This window comes from Carettochelys insculpta, chromosome 14, assembly GCF_033958435.1.
Source record: "Carettochelys insculpta isolate YL-2023 chromosome 14, ASM3395843v1, whole genome shotgun sequence".
NCBI classification, from domain to species: domain Eukaryota; kingdom Metazoa; phylum Chordata; order Testudines; family Carettochelyidae; genus Carettochelys; species Carettochelys insculpta.
The window spans coordinates 32,451,654-32,479,555 of NC_134150.1; the positions used below are offsets into that span (position 1 = coordinate 32,451,654).

At 43.2% G+C, this 27,902-nt stretch overlaps 1 protein-coding gene across 3 annotated transcripts; it reads left to right on the top strand.

Moving 5' to 3' along the window:
* Nucleotides 1-981: 981 nt before the first annotated feature.
* Nucleotides 982-27,902, top strand: CLEC3A (C-type lectin domain family 3 member A). 3 transcript variants are annotated; one of them, XM_075008904.1, is made up of 4 exons: nucleotides 982-1,031; nucleotides 6,057-6,125; nucleotides 24,895-24,978; nucleotides 27,511-27,902. In XM_075008904.1, exons 2-4 carry the CDS (start codon nucleotides 6,113-6,115, stop codon nucleotides 27,900-27,902), a joined length of 489 nt encoding a protein of 162 aa, XP_074865005.1. In that variant the 5' UTR covers nucleotides 982-1,031; nucleotides 6,057-6,112. The 3 variants fall into 3 exon arrangements, with proteins under 3 accessions (XP_074865005.1, XP_074865002.1, XP_074865004.1); XM_075008901.1 differs by lacking the exons at nucleotides 982-1,031; nucleotides 6,057-6,125 and adding an exon at nucleotides 22,622-22,736; XM_075008903.1 differs by lacking the exons at nucleotides 982-1,031; nucleotides 6,057-6,125 and adding an exon at nucleotides 22,622-22,724.

Below are 27,902 nucleotides of genomic sequence, written 5' to 3' on the forward strand. Positions count from 1 at the left end.
AGCCTGTTCTTTACACTGTCTCTTTCCCCAAGGACCAGAACATGTGCATACATATGCCTCACCCCTGCCGTTGTAACCCAGACACCTCCAGGGTGTGGTTCACTGTCCCATGTAGTGGCACTTAGACCATTTACACAGAAAAAACAAGTTTCCTCTTACAGCCTTAGCTGGAAGGCAGGTGGCTTTTAGCTCAAAGTGTAGAGGCTTATGCACTAAGCTCCAGAGGTTCCAGGTGTGAGTCCACCTGTTGGCAGTTACACCATCATTTGCAGCCAATCCAGTAGCCTGCTAACTAACTTCTTCCTCTCGCTTCTCTTTGGATGAATTCCCTCCCCATGCCCGGTGGCCTGGTGGCCATTTCGTGTCTCCAAGCTGGATTCTGCCAGGAGTAGAAGAGCAGGCTGTAAAACACAAGGCTGTGCCTCCCACAATTTCTGTTGGCAGATGTACTCTGGAGCACGAGCTTCGTACCCGTCTTCGCCCAACCCTTCAGCAGCAGGGCTACTAGAAAGGATTCTTCATCCACAGCTAGATTGACCCTAACCGGGGCACTGAAGTGCCCCCAGACTGCACTGTGGTGATTCTGACAAAATGTCCAGATTCAATGGGTGGGAGGGGAGGGATATCAGGAGAAGGTGGCAAACCTCACTGTTTGAAAATGGCAAGCTATGTATACAATGTTTAAAGAGGAATGTGTCTCACATGAACTAAACAAGCCCGTGTTCGTTCCTGCACACCAGAGCCAGAATGGCAGCTGTAAGGCAATTCACCTAAGAGGCTTTGGTTTGGCTTTGTCTCCTTTAATCTCTGCCAGGCTGTTCTGCTTCAGTGCAGCCTCAGAGTTATTCTGTCCTCACCTCCTTCACAGCAGCAGGAGAGAGCTGACTCACCTCTTCTCTGGGGAGAGCATTCATCTCTTGCAGTGAAGTTTAATTTTTTCTCACAGTCTCAATTTCTTTTTTCCAGAAGGAGTAGCATTTCCAAGAGGCTGCAGTACGTTCCCTTGGCACAGCAATGAGGCCTAATGAGAGGTCAGTAACTTTGCAATAATGCTCCAGGGGCCAACTCTGTGCAAAGCCTGAGTAAACAGGCCTCAGCTAGATCTCTGAAGAGGCAATGGGAAATGGAATCCTTTCCCCGCCATGGAATGGGGCATAACACTAATGATACTGTTGCAGCCATGACGTTTAGAGCACTTGTGTCTGCTACTTCACCCTAAACAGTGAAGGTTGGGTGAGTGGCTCTGTAGCCATGTGCCTCTTCTACTTAGCTGTGGGCCAAGTCACAGCCAAGTACTGCTCTGTGCCATACAGGAGTGGGGAATCCCTATTCGCGTCACTCCATGGCAGGTCCTTATGGGAGGGGTGGTAGCTTATAAGTACGGAGAGGTAGCTTAACCCGCCACATAACAGAAGCCCCCCTAGAGAAAGGGGGAGAAAAGCTAGAACTGAACAGTTTCCGAATCTCACAATATTTGGTGTTCCCCTTAAAACCCCAGGTCCTGGAATCATGTGAGGAAATGATCTCTGCTGCCCTCAAAAGAGCACAAAATAAGAGTTTAGCCCTAATGGTTGCAGAGAAAACCAGAAAAAAGTGACCCGAGTAAAACCAAAGCAGCAGGAGGGGAGGCAAAGGGGACAACTGGCCTGGTGATACGAAAGGGGTCTGAGCTCCCAGCTGCAGTAGTGGTGGTGGCAGCTGCAGTCCCAGGCCCTTTAAATCACTGCCAGAGTGCCACACAGTAGGCTCTAGGCGGCACTGAGGGTTGGAGGCGGAGTGGACCATGGTCCATGCAGCACTAAGGGCTGATACCCCCAGCCCCACCCTGTCTAGCCAAGGTCTGTCCCTTCCAGGGCACAGAGAAGGCCCCCCTCCCCCAGTCACACACACACACACCTTGCACAGGGGCCCAGCGAGGCTGTCGGCCCTGCTGAACCAAAGAGCTCCAAAACAGACGACAAGGAAGAAGCTCAGTGAAAATCTCAGGTTTTGACCCAGCCTTAAGATTTTTGAACATCTGAGGTTACCAGTGCTGCCACTGTCTAGCAGGGCTGCACAGCAGCAAGCCAGACATCAAGGGATTATGTGGCTGGAGAACAGACACTGCAGGATCCAGATGCCAGGCTAAAAAAGGGGGATGAGGAGAAGGAGGAGTCTGAGGGAAACTGGTTCACAGCTGAGTGGGAAAGAGTGTTCTGCTTCAGTTGTTATCAACCAGGGCAAGGGAACTGACAGGATTGCCAGGCCCCTGAGCAGTGTGAGTGGGGAGTCTGGCTCCACACTCAAAGAAGGAACAGAGTCTCAGGTGGAAGAGGCAGAGCTGGGGTGCCAGTCCTCAGTGCCATCTGCACTGTACAGCACCTGCCAGCCCTCAGAGCCAGCTGGCAGGATCACCACGGTGCTCCAGCATCAATTCTAAAGGGCCTGGGGTGCCTGTACAGTGGTTGCGTGTAGATAGTCTGGAGGCTACTGAATAGCTGCTGTACTTAAAAGTACTGCATGGAATCTTTTCAGGGAGAAAAAGGCAAAATGCCACACTTATTGGTAATACACATATAGAAATCAACACATCATATGCATATGATATGTTACATTCTGTCGCTGTCTCTGTCTCTGTCTCTCTCTCTCTCTCTCTCTCTTACACACACACACACACACACCCACACAAAGTACTCTCCATCTTGTTGTTATTGCCCATAGGTGTTCTCCCTAACTGCACTGGGCAGTTCATGGGGGAGGGGTGCAGCTGGGCTTCTGCCAAACTGGATCGATGCTCCAATGCTGACAAGCTGAGACCGGGGTCCCTCTGTAAGACACCTTAGATACATAGTGTCGTCCCTCTCATGCAGGTCAACACCAGTTAGCCATTGCCTGCACACGCATAATCCGTGAGAGCCTTTATATGTATATGCAGTTAGACATTTGTGGCACCTTCATCTGGGTGGTGTCTCATTCACTTTCAAAGAGGGTGGTGCTGCCAAAAGCAGGCACTTGCTGGTGACTCCCAGCTATGACTCCTATATGTCCAGTCTTCTTTCAAAGAGCCCACTTCACAGGTCCCATTGTTCTTTTCATTGGTCATCGATCTGGCTTTCATCTATTCTCTAACCCTTGCAAGTACCTGGAGGCGCTTGTCTTCCATGCCTTATCCATTCACTCCTCATTCATTCAACAGGGCAAACCAAAAAAGAAAAAGGAGGTACACAGACATTTTCACTAGCTTACTTATTTCTAGGACCTCTTCTACAAGATACAAAATTTCTATGTAAAAAGACTTCATGCCAAGTTAATATGTTCTATATGAAAAGATACAAAATTTCTATATAAACAGACTTAATACAATGATATATAAAAGTATTTTATACAATATTAAAAACTCCAGTGAAAAATGGTTAACAAAGAGATGCACCTACATAGCTCTGAGGCTGCCCTCACACCAGCTGACTAGACAACTGTGGTCCTCCATATAAAACACAGTCAATACTTTGTGAATCCCAGGGAAAACAAGTAGCATACAGGCCTCATGTACCTGCCACAATATAGGCACCATACTACGAAAAGGACCTATGCTAGGTGAACAGGATTTTACAGAGTCCAGCAGGAGAAGGCTTTTCTTCTACAACTAACACTGAGGAGAATAGATGGTGAGTGGAGTACTTTTTTTATCTCTTTCCTCATTCAGGTCAGTTTGCTTCAGTAGATTAATTATTTCACTTTCATTGCAATTTTTTCCCCCTCCAGGGCCTGCTTTTCACATATGGCTTTGGAATTGAGTTGCTCATGACTCACCAGTGACCTTATTATCCTCTGTGTGAAAGGCTGTCTTTCCTTCAGCAGTGCATCTTGGTTTCACTGTTATGTTCCATTCTAGCTAGAAGGGGCTTCATGAGACTATGGGACTCACCCAGTGCCACACAGTGAGTCAGTAGCATAGATGGGAATAGACTCAAGACTTCCCTGCTCCCCAAGGTCATTCCTGATAAGGTCATAACTGCCCTTTGAAATGATCCTTCTGCTAAAAGGAAGGTATTGCTGGAAACTATGCAGTGAGTTCAGCACTGCTCTCAAAGGCTATGGTTACACAGTGGATGCTATTGGAATACAGCGGTAACCTGAAATAGCTGCCCATGTCTAAGAAATGGGTCCTTTGTCTCAAAACAGTTTTTGAGATAATGGATATGCTATTCTGGCATCCCTGTATACCTCATCACAGGTGGCATACAGGGATGCCTTGAAATAGCCCGTTATTTTGGCATGTGGTGCCATTTAGACAGTGCCACATGCCAAAATAGTCTATTTTGAAATCTACCTGAAATAAGCTATGCAATGTACATACCATAAATTGTATAGCCTATTTTGAGCTTAGGATATCATGTAAACATAGCCAATGTCAGTAAGATGCTGCTGGAAAGCAAAGCCTGAAATATTACACTAGACTTAGTTTAGAAAAAATAGACTAACGTATTTCCTTACTCACGTTCACTGGTTCATCGCTGACTTTGGCCTTCATTATCGAAATAACACTATTTTTGCTGTCCTTTGTGATGGGCAAAACAGAATGGATGACCACACTACCTCCCTGCAGAGGAGCTGAAGTTGGAATCCCAATTTCAACATGACTAGACATTGGCAAAGTTTGGATTGCAATCAAATCTCAGCTCCAAGCTCCCTGGCACATCCCTGTAGTGTGATGCTTTCTGAATTGTTGCAAAGTGCTTGTAGAGCCTCAGGTGGAAAATAACATTTTATACTGAAATGTAAAATATCAACCCTATAATGTCTTTAATTCCAAAGTATTTCATTTAGCACTATTGAAATGTCATGTGAATATGAAAAGGTGTGGGAAAGGTCCATATTGCCCAAAAGTGTCAGACTAAATGTCTGACTACAAAAGTGACCAGGGAACTCAGATCTGCACACAGTCACCTGTTTGCCATTAGATGATAAAGACCACGGTGACCCATTCAGTAAAGACAATGGAAAATGCAGTACACTTGGGAAGAAAATAAAATAAAATGAATAACTACAAAACAGGAAATAACTGGGTAGGCAGCACAGCTGAAAAGGTCCTGGGAGGATATAGTGTATTGCACATTGAAGATGAGTCAGAAATAAATGTGAGACAATTATCAAAAAAAGCTAATGTCATTCTGGTGTATATGAAAGAGTGTTGTGTGTATGCCACTTGTGGTAACTGTCCTGTTCTACTCAGTTCTGGTGCTGGAGTAGTGTGTCTAGTTCTAGGTGCCACACTTGAGGAAAGATGTGGACAAACTGGAGAGAGTTCCCCTGGGAGGAAACATAAGGATGGCCTTACTGGCCAGACAAAAGGGCTATCTAGCCCAGTCTCCTATCTTCCAACAGTGGCCAATGCTAGATGCCCCAGAGGAAGTGAACAGAACAGTTAATCATCCAGTGATCCCTCTCCTGTATCCATTCCCAGCATGTGACAAATAGAAGATAGGGACACCATTCCTACCCATCTTGGCTAATAGCCATTGATGGACCTAACCTCCATGATTTTATCTAGTTCCTTTCTGAACTGTGACAAAGTCCTGACCTTCACAACATCCTCTAGCAGGGAGTTCCACTGGTTGACTGTGCACTGTGTGGGAAAAAAAACCTTCATTTTGTTTGTTTTAAACCCATTAATTTCATTTGGTGAGCCCTAATTATTATGTTGTGGGACAAACAAACAATTTTTCCTTATTCACTTTCTCCACACCCATCATAATTTTATAGACTTCTATTATATCCCTGATTAGTATCTTCTTTTCGAAGTTGAAAAGCCCCAGTCTTTTTAATCTCTTTCCATGTTGTCCAGTTACATTTACATCTCAGACCAGCTACTGTACTCCACTTGGGACTAAATCAAGAATTCCCTCACCTCTTGTGGGTTTCAGAATCAGCCTCTCCAAGAAGTCGTCACTTAAGGTGTTACGAAACTTTCTTTCTCCATTCTGTCCTGAGATGACATGTACCCAGTCAGTATTGGAATAGTTGAAATCCCCCACTATTGAGTTTATTTTTAAAGGTGCTCTAATCTCCCTTTGCAGCTTTCAACTGCCATGATAAATACCATTGAAAAGAGGCTGGTGAGCAGCTGTTCTCCATGCACACTAAAGGTAAGACAAGAAGTATTGGTCCTGATCTGTAGCAATAGTGTTTTAGGCTAGATCTGCCAAAAAACTCTATATAAGTCATGGAACAGGCTACGACAGGAGGTTGTGGAATCCCCATCACTGGTGTTTTTTTAGAACTCGTGAGACAAAGCACTTGCCAGAGATGGCCTTGGTATATTTGTTCCTGCCTCAGTCTGTGCAGCTGGACTAGATGACCTCTGAGGGTTCTTCTAAACTGTGCTTTTACATATTCACACAGTTGACTTGAAGGACCTGGGTTTTCTTTCAGCACTGGCTAGGGAGCAGAGCCTGTGCTGCTGGTGTTGTGGCTTTACTTTAATGACAAATCAAAATAGTTGACATGACTCACAGAGAGATGGTTGAGCTTCCTTTTAGCTCAATATTCCATCACTGAGTAATGTTGTTCCACTGTGTTCTGTTTATTAATCATTGACCCCACTGAGCAAACACAGACCTAATGAAAAGATAATTGTAAAATTTATTATTAAGCTTCCTATTTCATCACCGTTAAGATGAGGAATGAGGCCCAATTTTGTTCCTACTGAAATAAAGGGGAATTTTTGCTACTGACTTCGCTGGAGATAACATCATTATAATGTTTTATTTATTTATACTATTATGAGTGCCAGTCACGGGCCAGATTCCATTGTGCTAGGCACTGTATAAACATTGAGTATAATGATCATTTCTGCCCCAAAAATTGCCATTCGAAGTGAATCTTGTTGTTGTAGTTATAGTATGTACCATTCAGAGAGCAATACTTAATTTCATGTAATAATGGTCAATAAAAAATATTCAACTTTGCATTGCCTTGATTTTATTTAATTCTCCGTTTTTCAGTAAAATGTGTGTTAAGGTCAAATCCTCTACAGACATTTGCAAAAAGCTATTTTTTTTTCCTGGAGACCCCAGCACTAGCAAATATTGGAGGGTTTTTTGAGGCCACTTGAGCAAATTGTGAAGTAAGTGATGTGTGGAATGGAAAATCCCTGTACAGAGGATACAGATGTTAGTTTGCAATCATTGCTGCACTGATTCCTGTGTATTAAAGAAACTCACAAAACTCTGCTCTATCCAAGACATTGCAGAAATGCCAGCCAAGCCAGGTGCATTAAACTCCCAAACATAAAAGGTATTAGATGTATAAAGCTAGGGAACAAATATTTATTTGCTTGGTTCAGTGCTGAGTGTCTGAGTTCACTAGCCTGCCCTTAATATGGCAGGTTTGTTTCTTGCAATGGTATGTTTATTTGCTTTTTTCAATGGGACTGTCTTTCTGTCTGACACACAGAGGGTCCCAACAAGTTAAGAAGCAAGACTGGAGGGTTAAATCCTTCAGGCTTTGTCCAGACAAAACTTCTGTTGGCTTCATTAGAGCAAACCCTTCCTCCATGCAACCCTTTGGGACTGAGGAGCCTTCTTATGTCACGACTGGGATAGCTCTGCCACATGAAGCTGATAGCAGGGTGGGAAAAAGCAAGCAGTGGCAACATATTAATTTTTTGGTATGGAACTTAGCCATACACTCAAACCATTTGGGGCTGGGCCTGGAAAGCAGCAGCACCCAGGAGTCTAGCTGCATGCAGAATCATCCTTACCCGTATGCAGAGTATACAGTTGTGTAGGGCACCTGAAAATATGAGGCACCCATGGGTCTTCATGTCCACCCACCCACCTCTTCCTATCCCTGTTGTGTGTCTCCTCTTGCTCCAGAGAGGATCTAGTTAACTTAAAAGTGAGAAAACCCTGCCAGAGCTATTAGTAAAATATTGAACCTGTGAAAGAGCCATTCACGTGGTAATTAAACCATTTCATAAGCATTTGCCAATGCTAGGTATACACAGTCAGTTTCTGAATTTACATTGTCCACAGAAGCTTAGTTTAAAATTTGCTTTAAAAATATTTTGTTAGGGTGTCAAGGAAGATTAAACAAATCACATCTTTAAGCTTTTGCTAGTTCTCCCCAGCTGCCATCAGGCAAAGGGAACTAATTTAATAGTGTTGGGTAGTGCCCCATGAATCCTAAGAAACACCCTGGCTACCTGCCTCCTCTAGCACCTTCCCCACTACAGGGCCAGGGAGCCTGCTCTAGACACCCAAGGGTTTTTCATAAGGATTCCTACTTTCACCAAGGTAGACGCTAGGATCCCATCCATCTGCTTGGCCTGGGTGTTAGGAAGAGGCCTTCAACATCAAGTCTTGGCATATGTGCCCCTCCTGTGGTGATGCCATGGGACACTCACCAGACAAGTCCCTTTTGATCCAGTAGTCGCAGGGCTGACTAAAGATAAGGCAACGTTAACAGCCTGTCTGTTGTATCTACTTACGGCACATCTGAGCACTCCTGAAATCATGTCTTAGCACGGGATTAAGTTGATTAAATAGCATTGAAATCAAGACATTTGCTTGGGGGAATAATATTAACAACAAAACCATCCTCCATCTATTTTATGCTCCCATGTATGAAATATCCCTACAGCCAATGCAAAATGAAGGAGTTCATCCTTCTGGCTAGATTTGCAAAGAGAGGTCATACACTGTCCTATATAGCATAAATCATTTACATACCACTCTATTTACTGACACTGGTATAAATCTGGTGTGGTTCCATAAACCTCAGTGGAATTAGGGTGGTGCAAACCAGTGAGGACAGAGCTGAACCTTTTCTGTTCAGTTTGGGGGGTTTAGCAGCACAAAATCATAGAGTGAGTCTTCAGTTATTCCTAGGTCTCTTAAGCCCTCTACTGGAAATAAGCATAAATTGCAATGCAAAAGGACTTGAGTTCTTAGGCACTGGATAGCATTGTGACTGAAGTGTATGGCGTCCAACAACAAATAAGAGAAGTGGGCCACTTAACTCCTGCTGGAAGTATACTAAGTCAGTCAACAAAACATTGAGGTGTTCTATGATGAAGTCCCTGCAGGCTGAGCATGCCCCTCAACTGTCCTGAGCCCACTGAAAAGTCCCCCTTGTGTGCAAGTGGAGATATCTGAATAATGGAGTTTTTACAGGATTCTCCCATCTCTCCCACAGAGACCTAACTTATGGATGTTTCTGGGGTGAAGGAATTTGGAATAAGGTAGTTTTCATGCCCAGCAGCAATTTTTTCTTGTGCTTTTCTGGGCAACTTCTAGTCCACATTTGGAGGGGATTACTTGTCTGTCAGTCCTAACTCTAGCATCTGAGTGTGCGTCAACTTTTCCTAAAACATCAAATGAATCTTTCCTGTGATGTATGATTGCATCAGCTGTCACAAGGATTTTTCTTGCTTATGTTTGTTTAAGCAATTCTATAGTTGTCCTGAATGCTAATATCTGTAAACCAAAGGATTTTCTGAAACAGCACTATCCTTTTCATCAGTTAGCAGGCATATGTCTTTCTGGTTCCCTACCACCAAATATGCTAGTTTTCTGGAAATCTAACAACACAAGAGCAGTTGAGTCACTAGGTAGTGCTGTCCCATCTATCCAGTAGGATAACTCAATGGCCAAATTATTTTATGCAAAGGAAAGTCACCAAGATTTTTGAAGAGGCCTTTAAAGATTTTTGTATCATCAGATAATCAGGAAAAAAGTTAAGGTTGTACCTTTGATGTGATGAGTAATATATTTATACCCTACAAAATTACTGGGACACTTTGAGTGTAGCAGTGCATATAAAATAAACTTCTAAGGAGTGTGACAATAATAGACCATAAACACACTGACTATAGCAGAATAGTAACAGAGAGGGAGCTGTGCTAGTCTATATACTATCAAAACAAAAAGCTGTCAAGTAGCACTTTAAAGACTAGCAAAATAATTTATTAGGTGAGCTTTCATGGGACAGACCCACATCTTCAGACCATAGCCAGACCAGAACAGACTCAATATTTAAGGCACAGAGAACCAAAAACAGTAATCAAGGAGGACAAATCAGAAAAAAATGATCAAGCTGAGCAAATCAGAGAGTAGTTTGGCTTAATCTAATTCTTGACCTTCTCCCCTCGCATCCCTCCCTCTCACTCCCCTTGATCATTTTTTTCTGCTTTGTCCTCCTTGATTACTGTTTTTGGTTCTCCGTGCCTTAAATATTGAGTCTGTTCTGGTCTGGCTATGGTCTGAAGAAGTGGGTCTGTCCCACGAAAGCTCACCTAATAAATTATTTTGCTAGTCTTTAAAGTGCTACTTTACTGCTTTTTGTTTTGACTATAGCAGAGGTGGGAAAGGGAGATAATGTTATACACCTGAGCTTCCAGGAGATGGCAGAATTTCTGAAAATGTATATAAGTTCTAAATAGACAAATTGGACATTAGCGAGTAGGACAGTAATCTCTGTACTTTGGTCCCAGGCAGATCACTGAGTCACCTGAAGTCTAACCTGGAATGTCTGTTGAGTCTCAAAAGAGTCCTCGACCATTGTGATATCAAAGATAAAGTGACTTGCCACCATCCCTCTTCTACACATGGTTTCCTTGCAATAATTTAATTGGTTGTATCAGGGAGACTTAACAGATAGGAAATTACTAAGCCCAACTGCCACCCACACAAATCAATGCAAAGCTGCCGGCAACACACCCAGACTCAAATCAACACAACCACCCACACTTCAGTACAATCAGCATATACAATCCCAAACATACAGACACACCCACCCTCATTTGCCCCTATTCACATCTGAACAACACTGCTAGCTTACCAAATGAACAGCTATATATAAAATCGGCACAAACCAAAGGTTAGGTTCTCCCTTGGAATGATACACCATTCTGACCACATGAAGAGACCTTGACATGGGAGTGATTTATATTTACATCCATTCCAAGTCCCTGTTCCCCATCACTGATTGGTAGAAAGGGAACGTAGGGCAGAAGTCTCAAACACAATTTATCTTAGAGCCAAAGCAGTCCTCAGATCTTTCTACTGGGCCAGTGGCTACCCCCCCATCTGGAAGCAACTCCAAGGTGGCAAGGGTCTTCACTCATTCCCCTCACATACATCCCTTGGCCCCACCTACTGTTTCCCGCCTGTTTAAAGTTCCCTGGGCACCCTCAGTACCACCACTAGTGAGACAGAACAGTTTTCAGCTGTTAGTTCTGCACTGCTGCCAGCTCATTTCTGTGGCCCAGGGGAGGTGTGTGCAGAGCCATCCATAGGATATTTCGGGGCAGCTGCCTCAGGGCCCATGCTTTGACAAGGTCCCACAGTAGCAGCCCCAAATGTACCATGAACAGGACAGTCCCTGATACTCAGGTTAGCCCATCTGTTCAGTCTCCCTCACATGACCGTTGTCCTTGTCGTGGGGCATTGACTTCCTAAGTCAGGGGAGGTAGCTGGAGAAGTCAGCTACCCCATTCCATGTGTCCAGAGAAGTAAATGAAGCAGTTCTGGGGAGAGAGAAAGATGGCTGTGGGACCAATTAATGTCTCTGAGGGGAAAGATATAGAAAAACTCAGACCTCTGCTCCTCTAAGGGTCCAAGGATCAAAATCCTTACTCAGTGGTAGGACTAAATGCACATGTGTTGACAGCAACACAAGCCAGTGTTTGGAGGAGTCCCACCTGATAAGGGTTAAGGATTGGGCAGGTGACTCAAAAGGTAGCTCTCAGCTCAGTCAAGGAGTAGCAGCTGTGGCTTGCAGCAAGAGCTCAGCTGGCCCCCAGCCATGGGAGGAAGAATGTGAAAGCTGAATCTAAAGGGGTGAGTTTGAAGGATAAGGCAGCCCAGACTAAACCAGCACACCTCAAAATGAGTTCTACATAAACCTTGCAGCTACCTAAGGGTGAAGGGGGGATGGGCTGTACTGAATCAATTAGGTCCCACACAAAGGAGAAATTTAACTATAAAAGCTTCATTTCTATGAGTGGTTTATTTCTGAGAACCTCTGAGGCCATGGTGTCCAATATGTTTTCCATTCACTACAAGTGGCAAACTGGACACCACAGTGTGGCAAAATGCAGATCCTTAGAGCCGCACGTGGAGAGCTTTCTGCCCGCTCCAGGCATGTACCCCACCACTTGGTGGGACAAGTGCATGGTGGCAGCGGTGGCAGCTCCAGCAGCTGCAGCCTGCTGCAGCTCATGGTGGGCTCATGGCTCATAGCCTGGCTCGTGGTGTGGCCCACACAGTTCCAGCCATGGGGTGGCTTGTGTGGCAGCAGATTACACAGTGGCAGCTCCAGCTCTGGCTCATGCTGCTCCAGACATGGGGTGGTTTGCATGGTGGTGGCTCCAGCCACAGCTCTTGGCATGGCCCACGCAACCCCAGATATGGCACAGCTCATGCGGCAGTGGCTCCAGCAATTTGTGCAGGGAGGCAGTGCCTGGCTCTGTGGAGGGGTGTCTGGGTCTGGTTGGGGTGGGTGTCTGGCTGTGGTGGTGGGGGGCTGTGTCCACCTTTACATTTCTATTAGACACCATTGCTATGAAGGAACTGTGTCAAAGTGCCGACAGGGCCAGCCCAACCCACAAGAGGATGCCCTGAAACATTATCTGTCTATGGTTAGCAATGAGAGTTGGATCCATTGGTTCCATTCCATTGATTGCAAGGGAAGTTAGGAGCCTAAATACCTTTGTGGAGATGTGAATTTTCGAGCTACTAGCTGGACTTTTATACCACACCTAAGCCTGTTTGATCTCCGCTCCTGTGGCCTTGTTCCCACTTCTTTACCCTGACCTTTAATGGGAGCAATGGGTAGGACATGCTCTCTCAGAGATGAATGGGAAGTAGCATGGGGCCCCTTATTGCTTCAGCCTCCAGCCCCCCCACCCCCCTGATCAGAACCTACAGGGACAGCAATAGGCGTCTCAACTGGAGAGGTAGCACCAGCATATCACCCTGGGTATCTGAGTACCTTTCAGTAGCACATGAAGTGACATGTGGTCTGTTCCTTCCTCCTTTTCCCAGGACTGTGTGCACAATGGAAAGTTTTGTTTAGGTGGTTTCTTTTTGTTTTGTTTTTTTGTCCTGGAGTTAACCCCTGCATTGAGATGCCGGAAGCAATTCACACCTCTCAGAGCTCTTGCTCCAGGCTCTCTGCAAACTCTGATAGATCTCACTGCAGAGGTTTCATTCCTTTAATGATGCCAGGCTTTGCTTCCTGAAAATGAAGGCTCTTGACTTCCTTTCAATGTAAAATGAAAGCTGAGATTCTGAGTTCATCACATGACTCCAACCCCTGGGCCCTGTAAACCAATGTGCAGTGGCTATTCTTTAAGTGAGGTCTGGTTATAGGATGCTGGAAGCTGATGTACTATCCAGTGATAGCTCTTAGCTGAAAGCTTGTGGTCTGCCTTGGCTACCACAGGCAGGGCACTCAGTTCCCTGTAAGCCAGGTGGCTGTGAGGCATGTGTTTGCTGCCGGGTAAGAACAGTAGTGTTGCTGGGACTCTGAAAGGAAGTCTAAGAAACCCACATCTGCAGAGGAAACTCAGAACTTAGCTATTCCCTTCATTTCCCTGTGGTCCTAGGGCCTAATGTGTATAAGTGAGGTTACAACTTGGGACTTTCTGGTTCTAAAATGTCAACATTTTACCTGAAGGGGTTTGTAAAGCCAGGAGGTATGGAGGATGTACTTTCTGTAGGACACCACCACTAACGGGAGACATGATCACGTACTGAGAAGATCTAATCTTCCATCCCATGTGGGAAAACAGTCCAAACAAACCAATTCTTTAATCTTACTCTGGCTGGGCCAACTGGCAAGAAGCAAGTTGCACTCTTAGGCTATGTCTACACTACAGAGTTACTTTGGAACAGCTATCCTGAAATATCTTATTTTGAAACAACACAGCCACGCACAAAGGCTGTGTCTACACTAGCCCCTTCCTTTTGGAGGGGGCATGTCAATAAGCAATTTTGGCAGATGCTAATGAGGTGCATATGCAGCACCTCATTAGCATAATAGTGGCCACACGTGATTCAAAAGTGCAGCTTTCAAAATGTAGCCAGGGACCTTTTGAAAGGACCAGCTTATTTTAAAAGCCCCTTCTTCCCATTTGGTTTTGGGAAGCAGGGGCTTTTGAAATCAGGGGGATTTCAAAGGGCCCCCATCTGCACAGGTGGCATTGGCTTCGAAAGCAGCACTTTTGAATTACACATGGCCTCCACTATGCCAATGAGGAGCTGCATATTCACAGCAGTGCTTCATTAGCATCTTCTGAAATCTCTCATTAACGTGCGGCTAGTGTAGACATGGCCAATATGTATTTTGAAAAAGCACCCAGCTATTTCAAAATAGCATTTCCAGACACACAATGCTATTTTGAAATAGTGCCACTGGACACTATTATGGCTTATTTCGAAATAATGCTGTTCCATATCTTATTATATCTTATATCACTGTGTCGAAATAGGCATTATTCCTCCTGCAATGAGGTTTACTGATTTCTAAATAACACACCTGCTATTTCAAATTAATTTTGAAATAGAGTGTGCATAGTGTAGACATTCGCAAAGTTATTTTGAAATAACTTTGTCATGTAGGCGTGACCTTACTGAGTTGTTTGTGAAGGGTTGCTCACCACCAGCCTTCATGAACATGGATGTAACTGGCTATCCTCCATCTCCCTTACTGAAGCTAAGCATTTGTTCCTGCTGCTCTGCCTGGAAGTGGCCTATCTGTGTAGGAATAACAGCAGTACCAAGCTGGAACAATTGTGAGACAGAAAATTGAAACTGTCAGAAGTCTGGTCATCTCAGATCATTTCCGATCATTTCTGGAAGGGAAAGAAAGCATCACACATTACAGGTAAGAAATTGACACAATGGGTCATCTTTGCCTATTTAATATATTTTTAAAAACCTTGTCTATACAAACTGGGGTGCTGTCAGTAATTCCCACATCAGGACTGGAAGTTTTGCCAAGTCAGAAGGGAGAGCATTTTAAAAGACTCCATTCACCTAGAATGCAAAGAAACAGAGGCTTTACTTTTAATCCTAACTCTTTCTCCTTAAAGAAGACAAAACAAAGTTCTATTTTATCTTTAACAAAAGAGAAAGTAGAATTCACCCTTCCCCAACAATGCAGGATTAAAAAAATATATAAAAAGTGGGAGTTTGGCACATAAAACCCAAATCACGTCAGGTGCATGAGGTCTCCATTCCACAGGAATTTTTTTGGGTATTCCGCTCCACTTAAATACTTCACATATTAATCAGCAAAGAAATGTTTTGGTGGATAATTACTTCTGGTGTTTTTTCTCCCCAAATTTATAGCACAAGAGTCCAGGGACAGTCAGTGGAATGGTCACTTAATTGTGCAGTGGAGGCCCCGGTGAGAAAGGAGTTCTTAGACATGACCACTGAAATGTTTGATGCAACCAGGAAAAAAATATGTAGTGCCTAAAACTGGAAGTAGAAAATGGGAGTCATTGGTTAATGGTTTCTGTAAGTTCTAGGGACATAACTCCAAATGCATTTGCTAAGGTAAAAATACTCATTTTATTTGTGAGTGAATTCTCTTCCAGAACACAACGTACCAAAATATGTCCTTTTCACCATTCAGTTATAGTGGGTAACATAATGAAAACAGTGTTTAGGAAGTGTTGGGACTGTTATTTATGCAGTATATTACTGACCAGCTAAAAAACAATTGGAGACAGTTTTCTCTTATTACCAGTTTTAAACCAGATATATTTACAACCCCCTTTATACTTAAGGCCTTTACTTCCCTCCTTATTAGTCAATAGTTTTTCCATTGTACCTAGGTTCACTGAGTCTGCAATCCTTTTATCTGCAATATATAACACAGGCTTCCTTTTAACTACAGGTTGACCCTCTCTAATCTGGAAGTGTCTCATTGGCAACATCCATAATCTGGCACAGTTTTAGTTAGCTGGATGACCATTTATCATGGGTATGGCCAGTTTCTCTGCAGTCCCATAAAGTTTGTTTCCAGACACCAGTCCTGGCTCTCAGTGTTCTGTGCTGTTATTTAGCTGTAATTTACCCCTAAATGTCTTCTCAGACCCCAGTAAGCAGAAGTGTTGATAATGCTACTAGACAATATTGACTTCCTGTTGTCTGGCAAATTCTCTCTTCCAGCACTGGTCAGGTCCCAAGGGTACCAGACTAGAGAGGTTCATCCCTTAGAAAAAATTCCCTTGGAAAAAATAAGTTAATAGGATAGGAGGGCAAATGAGCAATCTCGTGCTCCCTGCACAAAGCCAAATGTGGCTAACATTTCCAAAACCTTACACACTAGGAGGAGGTCCATCTCTTTTCCAGGCATACGACTTCAGTTAGACAACAGCCCCCCTGCCCACACTGCTTCTTAGTTCTGGACTTCCAGCCCTGATCCCTGCTTGGTCTGAACTCAAAGCCTAAAAAGCTTTAGGCTTTTGGGAGATGAGAAGCTGAAACATATAATAGTTTTCCGACAATGACATTCAGTGACTTGAAGGGTTTGCCAACTTGCCTTTAACTGAACCAAGTTTGTGTTACCCAGTGTAGTCTGTGCTTCTTATCTGGGTAGTCATGAAATACCCTTTAGAGAGAGCACTGTGACCTGGAAAGTAATCACACTTTCAGCTTTATTATGTAGTTTTATTTATCATGTTAGTTTCTCGGGCTGTAGCACTTGAAATTCCACATGTTGGCAGCGGTTCAGTGTAATGCTAGACAGGCTTCTGATTTTCTTTACACCCCAAGGGCAACAGGCGATAAGCCACTGTGACGGGATGGGCGGGGGTCTGAAGCCCCCTGCTGGAGGCTCACAGCCTTGCACATGCCATCCCAGGAACCATAGAGAAGTCCTCCAACGGATGTAGAATATTGGCTGGAAGAAGTGGCCAGTTAGGGGCCAGGAAAGGTCCATATAAAGAGCTGCAGGACCAGAGCCAGCTCAGTATAGATGGAGTGCTCCAGGAGTGAAGAAGACCAGCGTTGGCCGGTTGTCTGAGGGAGCATTATGGAGACCTCCGTGTGAAGAGGGCTGGTGAGAGAATGAGGACTGTCAGAAGATGCTAATAGACTGTGGTAGAGCCCTGAGGAAAGGGTAAGGATTTGGCAGGTCCATGGGAAAGCGGGTAGGGAAATAGCAGTGGTAGAATGAAGTCGGCATGTAGCTTCTATTACAGGGTCCCTGAACTGAGATCAGGAGTTGAGAGCAGGCCTTACACCCTACTGCCCCCTTCCCCACACAACTCTCCAGACTGGCCATCCCCATTAACAACTGGGAGGATAGTGCATTGGCATGAAAAAGACCCTAAATACAGTCTCCAGTTGGGGAAGTCCTGTGGACACTGCTTGGGAAGAGTGGGGAACAGACTGTGGTGAAATGGAGATGACCCAGACAGAGCCTTCAGGAGGGGAAGCCCTAGAGACATCGCTTTCCCTGGGTGGGGAAACGACCAGACAAACTATAGAGGGGGCACCCAGATGGTCCCTGTTAAATGCACACCCCAGCAGGGGTTTGATGATACCTGAAGTGTGACTGAAAGTTGAAAGACAAAAAGGCCAGTGTGTGCCGGCACACACATTCAACTGGAGTGGGGTGCTCATGAGAGAGCAGTGTCACTCTATTACAGCCACAGACTCAAGAGCTTGTCTGTCCAACCCTGTGTGGGTCCTGTTTGTCAGAGTTAGAAAACAACTTACTGTAACTCCAGAAATAGCTGTTGCAACAACATGCCAAATTCACATTTTTGTCCAAGCACATGACACAAACAGTACTCTATGAGGTCTAAAACCCAGAGGAGGTGGTAAGCCTCAGCAAAACATAGTTGGACTAAAAGCAATATTTGACGAGCTTTCCTTTGAGTAGATCAATGCGATCACCATTTTAAAAGGCCTTTTCACCAGTTGTGTTTTATTTCCAGCTCTACCAACTCAGGAGATAAGTGAATGACATATGACCATCCTGCACAGTCACTTTTTATTTCATGCAACAGGAAATTATTTGTGCATTCACTCCTCTTTCAGGAGGCCAGCCCAGCATTCAAGTCTAGTTCCACCTAGGTCTCTCAGTACTCAACAAATAACTGCATGTTCTTTCCACAAAGCTGCTATACACACAGGGGAGTGCAGGATCCTATAAACAAAGCTATTTCATTTTCTGAATGGCTGTGTTGTTGGAAAGCAAGTTTGGATGAACTGAGAAAACAGCCTCTAAAAACCCACCTGGGTCACCAAACAATTTTCTGGATTATGACTTTTGCAAATTAAAGGTGATCTTAAGACCTTGTCCAGACATAGAAGATGAACTGCTTTGACTATCTCTGTATTGGTAAAGCAATACACCAACATAAAGTTGCTTATGCCAGCATAGTATAGTTTTATATGGAAAGAGAAATAAACTGTATGGGCACAAGGCACATAAGGTACCTTTACACTTATGATGGTTTAAAGTGGTTTCATATACAGGGTTTATAGCTTTGTTCAATGGCTACCAACACTATACACATTGTTCCAATACCCCTGGTAGAGGCTCAGGCTTGCAGCTACAATGGTTCACAGTTCGCTTGCTGTTGTGTTAGCTACAATGGCAGCTACCACAATTACCTACTATGTTATCAAGACCCAGTGTAGTTTCCATATATGCCTTGTAGTGGGGAAGCAGTAGGTCAGAATGCCCACTGCTATGGGACAGTACCATGCTGTGATATTTAAGAGCTCCACCAGTGAGTTAACGTTACTGTTACAGAGATTTCATTATACTGATCTAACATAATGAGGAAGTGCCTCAGTCATAAAATACAAGAACAGAAAGGAACCTCAAGAGGTCACCAAGTCCAGTACTCTGTACTCATGGCAGAACCAAGCACCATCTAGATCATCCTTGACAGGCGTTTGTCTAACCTGCTGTTAATCCCCAGTGGCTACGTCTACATGAGCCCCAAACTTTGAAATGGCCACGCAAATGGCCATTTCGAAGTTTACTAATGAAGCGCTGAAATGCATATTCAGTGCTTCATTAGCATGCGGGTGGCCGCGGTGCTTCGAAATTGACGCGGCTTGCCGCCGCGCGTCTCGTCCAGACGGGGCTCCTTTTCGAAAGGACCCTGCCTACTTCGAAGTCCCATCAGCTGATGAGAATAAGGGGACTTCGAAGTAGGCAGGGTCCTTTCGAAAAGGAGCCCCGTCTGGACGAGACGCGCGGCGGCAAGCCGCGTCAATTTCGAAGCACCGCGGCCACCCGCATGCTAATGAAGCACTGAATATGCATTTCAGCGCTTCATTAGTAAACTTCGAAATGGCCATTTGCATGGCCATTTCGAAGTTTGGGGCTCGTGTAGACACGGCCAGTGATGGAAATCCCACAACCTTCATAGGCAAATTATTCCAGTGTTTAAGCACCTCAATAGTTAGGAACTTTTCCTTAATGTCTAACCTCAACCTACCATGTTGAAATTTAAACTCATCGCTTCTTGTCCTATCCCCAGAGATTAAGGAGAATGTTTTCCCCCAACTCCTTGTAACAATTTTTAGGTACTTGAAAGCTCCTATCAATCATGTCCCCTCTCAGTCTTCTCTTTTCTAGACTAAACAAACCAAATTTTTTCTCTCTCTCCCTCATAGGTCATTAGTCATTTATCTTTAATCATTTTGTTGCTCTTCGCTGGACCTTCTCTAGTTTGTCCGCATCTTCCCTGAAATGTGACACCCTGAAGTGGCCACAGTATTCCAGTTGAGGCCTAATCACTGCAGACTAGAAATGAAGAATTACTTCTTGTGTCTTGCTTACAACACTCCTGTTATTGCATCCCAGAATGATGCTTGCTTTTTTTTTTTTTTTTGGCAACAGTGTCATTTTGTTAATTCTTAGTTAGCTTGTGGTCCTGTATGACCCTTAGATCCCTTTCTGAAGTTCTGTTTCCTAGACCGTCATTTCCTATTTTGTATGTGTGAAACTGATTGTTCCTTCCTAAGTGGAGTACATTGCATTTGTACTTACTGAGCTTTATCCTATTTACCGCAGACCATTTCTCCCATTTGTCCAGATCATTTTGAATTATAATCCTATCCTTCAAAGCATTTGCAGTCCCTGCAAGTCTGGTATCATGAACAAACTTTATAATTGTACTTTCTATGCCATTATCTAAATAGTTGATAAAAATATTGAACAGAATCTATCCCAGAACTGATCCCTGCAAAACCCCAATTGTTATATCCTTCCAGCATGACTGTGAACCATTGATATCTACTCTCGGAATGGTTAACCAACAAGTTATGCACCCACTTTATAGTAGCCCCATCTAAGTTGTATTTCTCTAGTTTATTTATGAGAATGTCCTGTGAAACTGTATCAAATACTTCACTAAAGTCTTGATATAGCACATCTACCGCTTTCTTCCTCCACTACCATACTTATCCATAAGGCTTATTACCTGTCAAGGAAAGGTATCAGGTTGGTTTGACATGATTTGTCCTTTACAAATCCATGGTGACTGTTACCACCTCTTTATCATCTAGCCATTTGCAAACTGTTTCCTTAATTATTTACTTCATTATCTTGCCTGGCAGAGAAGTTGAGCTGACTGGTTTGTAGTTTCCTAGTTCATCTTGTTTTCCTCTTTGGAGATGGGCATTATATTTGCTCTTTTCCCACTCTTCTTGAATCTCTCTTGTTTTCTCCTATAGCAAGAATTGCTGGAAAGACCCAATCGTACTATATATTTAGGGTACATTTTATAAATAATTAGCAATCAGTTAGTAATAGCTGACTCAATGTCTAATCAAATATGATGGATTTTATGAATTGTTAGTCTGATAGGTTGTTTATAATAGTCCTGTGATACTGTCCACTGATGTCCTGATAATCAGGGTTTGGAAACAGCCAGTACAGACCTATGCACTTATAGGCACTTCTCTGAAATGATCATCTTGTTCTCCTGAAGCTCAGCTTCCCCCATCCCCACCCCACAGATGGTCTGATTGTGAAGAAAAACACCCAAATGGAATGGAATGTAACTAGTGCAAAGATGTCTAGGTAAGTCTGAAACAACTCTGACAGGATTCAGCTGCCCCAGTCATTTCCCTAAGCTGTGAACCTGGATACCCAGTTGAAGGTCAACACTGTTAAATATTTCATTCCCTCTGTAAAAGAGGAGAGGCAGGGTCATAGATCACCACAGTTCCCTAGCAGCAATATCTCATTTTGATGCCGCAAATGGGCAGCAGGTGTCAGTGTTTATTTTGTCCCACTTCCAATGAAGAGGAATCCAGGCCCAAGAGAACAGCAGATTTTCTATGGACACACTGAAGCCACACCAAGGGGAGCGTAGCTAGAACAGCCTGATGGACCTCTATCAACTGACAGATGTATGGTTTTGTGACTCAGGCAAGCAGTGCTTATTGGGTGGGAGGAGGCTAGTAAGAGTACCATCACATTAGGCTCCCAGTCTGACCCCAGTCTACAGCACATGCTACTCATGTCCAGTGGGGCTGACAGCGACCACAACCCCTGTGGCAAGGTGGGAGGGTGTCCCAGCTCTGTGACCCTGGAAAGGCTGGAGCCAAGAGTGGAGGGGGCAGAACCTAGGGCAGTCAGGCTTTGGTACCATTCCGATCACAGTGCTGGGCTCTTCTCCGCCACCATGTGCACAGCTGTGTGGAGCGGCAGAGCAGTGCTGCCACAGCGCTTTAAAGGAGCCCAGAGAGTCTGCTCCAGGCGCCACTGCTAAAAGACTAGTGACGGGCTAGAGATCCAGGCCCCTTTGAAATGCCAGGCCCAAGAACATCTGCCCCCTTTGCCTACTCCCACCGCTGCCCCATCGGCAGGCTGGCTCAAGTCTGTAAACTTGTTAACATCTATTAATCTCTTTGTAGGCTATTTATAAACATCCCCTCCATATAAAGTGCAATCATTTCCCCTTGGAGAGCTACAAAGCTCAGGTTGGCTGCCATTGAACTCAATGGCAAAACTTCCACTGACCTCAATGGAACAAGGCTCATGTTCACTGTCTAGTTTTCATTGGCATAGGCCAGACTCACTTTCAGGAAGCTGGATGTGGATATTGCTAAATACTTCTATGGCATTCCCCCAAGTACTCTGACTGCACCCCCTTCCCAGTGACAGTCATTACCTAATAAATATATATAAATAATACTAAATAACACTCACTACCTGATAAATAAATTTATTAGTCTTTAAGGTGCTACAGGACTGCTTGTTTTGGACAGTGACAGTACACATATGAGTGTTTCTTGAACGCCCATTTGCTTTTCCATGACCCTCATCCTCAGAGTTTTAATATTACTCCTGAAAAATGGAGTTCGCTGATGGCAAAACCATAAATTGCTCCCCTATTAAATGGATTTGTCCCAACTAAAATCAGCAAGGAAATGAGCATCCGAGAGGAGGAATGAGAACAAGGGGGTACCTTGTGCAGAAGCATCAAACACATTTCGTAAGCAAGCAGTTCAGCCAACTACACCACTGCAGTTTTAGAAAAAGCTGACCTCAGTCCGTTCATACTGAGCTAGGGCTGTGTGTGATTTGTTCTCTCAGCTGTTATAGAGAGTCTCTGGAAGTTTCTCATTACCTTTTGAATACAGACATGGCACAAACCAGACTTCTAATTTTTCTCCTCATTACCATACTACTGCTGGATCAGACTACTAGCCAAACTTCCAAGTTCAGAGCCAGAAAGCACAGTAAACGTAGAGTGAAAGGTAATTGGCGTATTTTGGGGGGGGTCTATACCATGGGCATTTACAGTATTCTTAAATGTTATTTGAGGAAGTGGTTAATGCTATTTTAAAAGATGTTATGAAAGGGTATATGTGCCCATATTTACTCTGTCTGGAGAGGGAATTTTGTATACATTATCTGGGTTGCAAGTACTACTAAAGTGAAGTATAATGTGCCAAACAAACTGTATTACATGTAGGATAGAGAGCCAAAGAGTGTCCTTTCTGCTCCATTGACTTTACTTGGGATTCTGAGTTGCAACTGAGATTTCAGTTTGGCCCATGATCTTCAGTTACATTCTACATAATGGTATAACTGAGAATGGGATGTCATGTGCATCTGAGCAAAAAAAGCTGACAAAATTAACAGACTCCCATGGATTGTTGTTGGGATTTATCTTCAATGAACGAGAAAAGTTCTTTAACTTTTTAAATGGAATATGTGAAGGCTATTCTTCAATTCTAATTACATAGCGAGTTTTGTGCAATGATAGACAAAGAGAGCATGAAGGAACTGGTGAGAAAAGTGTATTTTCACAATAAAAATATGCAGTGCAAAGGTGAAAACCTTGAATGCTGGTGGGAAACGTATTTAATTTGAATTCTTGCTTCCCATTTTTTTAGAAAGGCTAATGTAAGCTGCACAGATGGTAAATATTAAACTGTTAGTGAAAATTAAGCAACTTACAGAAATTGATTTCTTACTGTATTCACCTGACTCTGAAAGTAAGGCTGCATGACATTTGTTTCCCCTTCCAATGAGTCTGAAGGGGCTTATGGCATGCTGATTCCCTTGGTATTTGGGAGCCTTGATTCCTTTTGTAAACTATGTGGATTTTTGTGTAGTAGCAAAGTCTATCTGAACATCAGACCTCTTTTTATTTCTGTGACGAAATTGAAAAAGTTGAAAATGTGCCACAATAATACCAAGGGATTGTTTGGAGTTCTTGTGCTGAGTGTATAAAACAGGTTGTAGACTAATCACAAAATATAGAGTTTTCAAAAGTAAAAATCCTATGAAAACAACAAATTTGTAACATTTTCACCCCACCTAATAATAAAATAAGATGTTTACATTATACAATTATGTCAACTTAACTTAAGTGGGCATACAGCCACCACTGTTAGTAAATCAGTTGTATGTGTGCACACTTGTCTCCCTGTGTTGGTATAGTCCTTACCAAGTACATTTGTCCCAGTTTTGTTGCCAGTATGTGGTATTGTGGGAGGATTCATGAAAATTCCTAACAGTGCATACAGGTAACGCAGTGACTACAATGACACCGCATCACCTAATTTCCTCCACCTTGACTATATGCCACTTGGGAAAGTAGTGTTACTCATTTGGCACAGAAAAGCACTTTATGCCATGTGGGCATCCAAATTTAAGTGAAGGCACTTCCATAGTTAAGTCGGAGCAAGGCGGCTTACATGGACTTGACCACATAGCGTAAACCAGGCCTCAGATGTAGCACCAAAACCAACCCTCTTCAGAAATCCTAGTAAAATAACTACTGATCTCTGACCTAAAGTTTGAATTTGTAGTCCAGCAATACATTAAAAAGTTGGACTTAAGTTATCTGCCATGAAATTTCATTGCAATTTCATATGTATTCACCTAAAGAGAACCCAAAATGCAATTCAGTATAGACTAATGAGCAATATAGCAAGCTGTCATATTTACATAGTACAATATTTAACCTTGGGAAATTAAATTTACCAAACTTGTGTTATTTTAAATAATTAAATATGCAACTTATTTAATTATGAATATTTGTTGCTTTATTCACATCCTGCATAAATTTTATGTTAGTATAATCTCACTGATTTCAATGCAAGTAAGAAGGTGCACTGGTGTCATGGAGAAAAGTCAGACCCAGGTGAACATTTTGTTTGGCTTGTAAGTATTACTAGAATTGTGATTTTTTTTCAAATGGCATTTAAATAATTGCTTCTTAATTTTATTGCATTATAGAAATTTGATTGTCTCTGAATATTGTAATTAGGATGATTTTTCTCCCCACTAAAAAGCTATGCAAATCTCATATGCACAGAAGTCCATGGTATTTTAAAAGAGCTGCTGACTTAAAGGTATTCTTGAATGTGTGCATTTATATATTTATTCGTTTTTTCTTTTAAGGAAAGGATGGTGATCTAAAGACTCAGATTGACAAGCTATGGCAAGAAGTAAACTCTCTGAAAGAAATGCAGGCACTTCAGACAGGTAACACAGGTTTTATTACCCTGTTTTACTAGGAAATGTCAGTAAACATTTTTCAGTGAAACAAAACATTTCCTGCCCCACTATATTAACTAACGGGGAATCGTGTTTCTTGGATGGTGGGATTCCCTAGCAACATGGCACTGAGATGTTGATATCTTCCACTTGATGAAGCCAGCAGTGACCTGGATTTTGAAAGAGCCATGCTGGCATACCTTGTGGTCTATTACCACATGGTGAAGGAAAGCCAAACTAAAATAAGATTTAATGAGTGGGATGGATGGACAAACCAGTCATTGAATGTAATCTCTCTCTTTTAAAGGACAATTCTAGTTTTAAATCACCTTAGGTTACTTGAAAATAACATTGGAAGGGACAGGATTCGTGGAAAAATTGAATTAAACGGAAGCCCTAAAGAGTTTTATGTCCTTTGTTATTTTGTCAATGGCAGTATTCATCTGTCACTTGCCCAAACAGACATTTGAATTATGAATTTCCAATCCATAGCTGATGGTCAGAATGTACTGTAACTAGTCCTCTAGCACTTTCTGTCTTCCATTTATTTACTAGGGACTAGACTTTGCTAATACATAACATGCTTTACTTTGGCACTTAAATGTCACAGTATGAAAAGACCTCTTGATCCTTGTCTTTGGTGTGAAGCCAAGAAAACACCTACTTCCTGACAACTCAACCAGCTCTGCCAACAATACAAACATCCATTTCTCCTCAACCTACGTTATGAACCCAATGAGGTAAAACCAAATGTGCAAAGTTGGCAGTATGGACTATTTACAGAAATAAATGAAGTTGAACAAACAACAGGCCTAAATCGTCTTTGTGTGTACATGTGTTCTCAAATAGCAACATATAAAATCCATGAGAAAATTAAGTTCCTGATGGATTCGCGGCTGAGAATAGTGATCAAAGTAGGTTACTATCAAAAGCTTGCAAGTCAGATTTTCAATAGGCCCTTCTGGAGTTTAGTCAGTGGTGGGAAACCTCCTGTCCAAGGGCCACATGTGGCCCATCAGGCTTCTGTGTGTGTCCTGCAAGGCATTTTGTTTACCATTGCTCATGCACAAGGTTGCCAGATTCTGCTGGTTTCCGTTGACATCATTTTTTTATACTGGTATTACTAATGCACATCAGACAAGAGCATGTGAAGTGAGGTGTCAACATGGAACATTGTAAAAAGCCATGTACTCCCTCTGCATCCAATCAAAGCATTGCTACAGTTCGAGCAGCACCCCCCGCAATTCTAAGTACGCAAGTGCAGCTAGCATATCTACCCTATCCTGAAGGACCATCTTGGTTACAACAGTCTTCTAGCCCATTGAGATGTAGGAAAGCCACTCTTGTGGACTGCTCCCTAACCTTGGTTGCCTATTGCTGAATTAAGTTCACAAGTCACAATGAGTTTCAGTAGGGCTTGCATTCCTTACTCCCTTGAGGGCCATTGAAAATCTCCCACTAGCAAGTCAACTTTATGGTACTGCAGCACTAGCCATTTTGCCTGCCGTGGCAGAAAATATTCTTAGTTATCCCTGTTCTTGGTGATCCCCGCACCAATACAAACCTGCCCACAAACAACCAAATGCACAAAATAAAAAAACAAAGAAGAAAGAAAAGTTGAGCGGCAGTACCCTGCACTCCTGACCCTAGACCTTGTCCAGACCCTATTTTAATATCAAAACAAAAAAGCAGTAAAGTAGCACTTCAAAGACTAACAAAATAATTTATTAGGTGAGCTTTCGTGGGACAGACCCACTTCTTCAGACCATAGCTGTACCAGAACAGACTCAATATTTAAGGCGTAGAAAACCAAAAATAGTAATCAAGGTTGATATATCAGAAAAATATTATCAAGGTGAGCAAATCAGAGAGTAGAGGGGAGGTGGCGGGGGGGAGTCAAGAGTTAGATTAAGCCAAGCAATGACCTAGAAAATTCGCATCCCGGTTCTAACCACCTGTTAATGTGTCAAATTTAAACATAAAAGAGAGTTCAACCACCTCTCTTAAGTCATTAACAGAATGGCCCACTCCATTAAAATGTCGGCTGACCAGTTTGTGGATCAGGAGTGTTTTTATGTCTGTTTTGTGCCCACTAACTCTTTGTCTAAGAGTTTGAAGTCTGTCCAATATATGAAGCATCTGGGCCTTGTTGGCACATGATGGCATATATGATGTTAGTTGAGGAACATGAGAATGTGCCCATGACTCTGTGATTAACCTGGTTAGGTCCAGTGGTAGCATCCACAGAATAGATATGTGGACAGAGCTGGCAGTGGGCTTTGTTGCAAGGAAAGGTCCCAGGGCTGGTGTTCCTGTGGTATAGACTGTGGCTGTTGGTGAGAATCCTCATAAGGTTGGGAGGAGGTCTGTAAGACAGAACAGGCCTGTCACCTAGGGCCTTCTGGAGTGTGGCATCCTGATTAAGGATAGGTTGTAGGTCTTTAACTGTAATATGTTAATATTATTTTTAATATGTTATTTAATTTCTTAGTCAGCATGCTCAACCTTATCTATTCACAGTTTGTCTTCGTGGAACAAAAATCCATAAGAAGTGCTACCTGGCTTCAGAAGGTGCCAAGCATTTCCATGAAGCCAATGAAGACTGTATCGCCAAGGGAGGGACACTGGCTATTCCCAGAGATAATGATGAAACCAACTCCCTTCGAGAATATGGCAAGAAAAGTCTGCCAGGGGTTGCAGGCTTTTGGCTGGGTGTCACTGACATGGTAAACGAAGGGAAATTTGTTGATGTTAATGGGATGGCTCTAAACTATTTCAGTTGGGATGGTTCCCAACCAAATGGGGGAAAGCGTGAAAACTGTGTCTTGTTTTCCCAGTCATCTCAAGGCAAATGGAGAGATGAAGTCTGCCGTACTGTCAAGAGATATATTTGTGAATTTCTCATCCCGTAA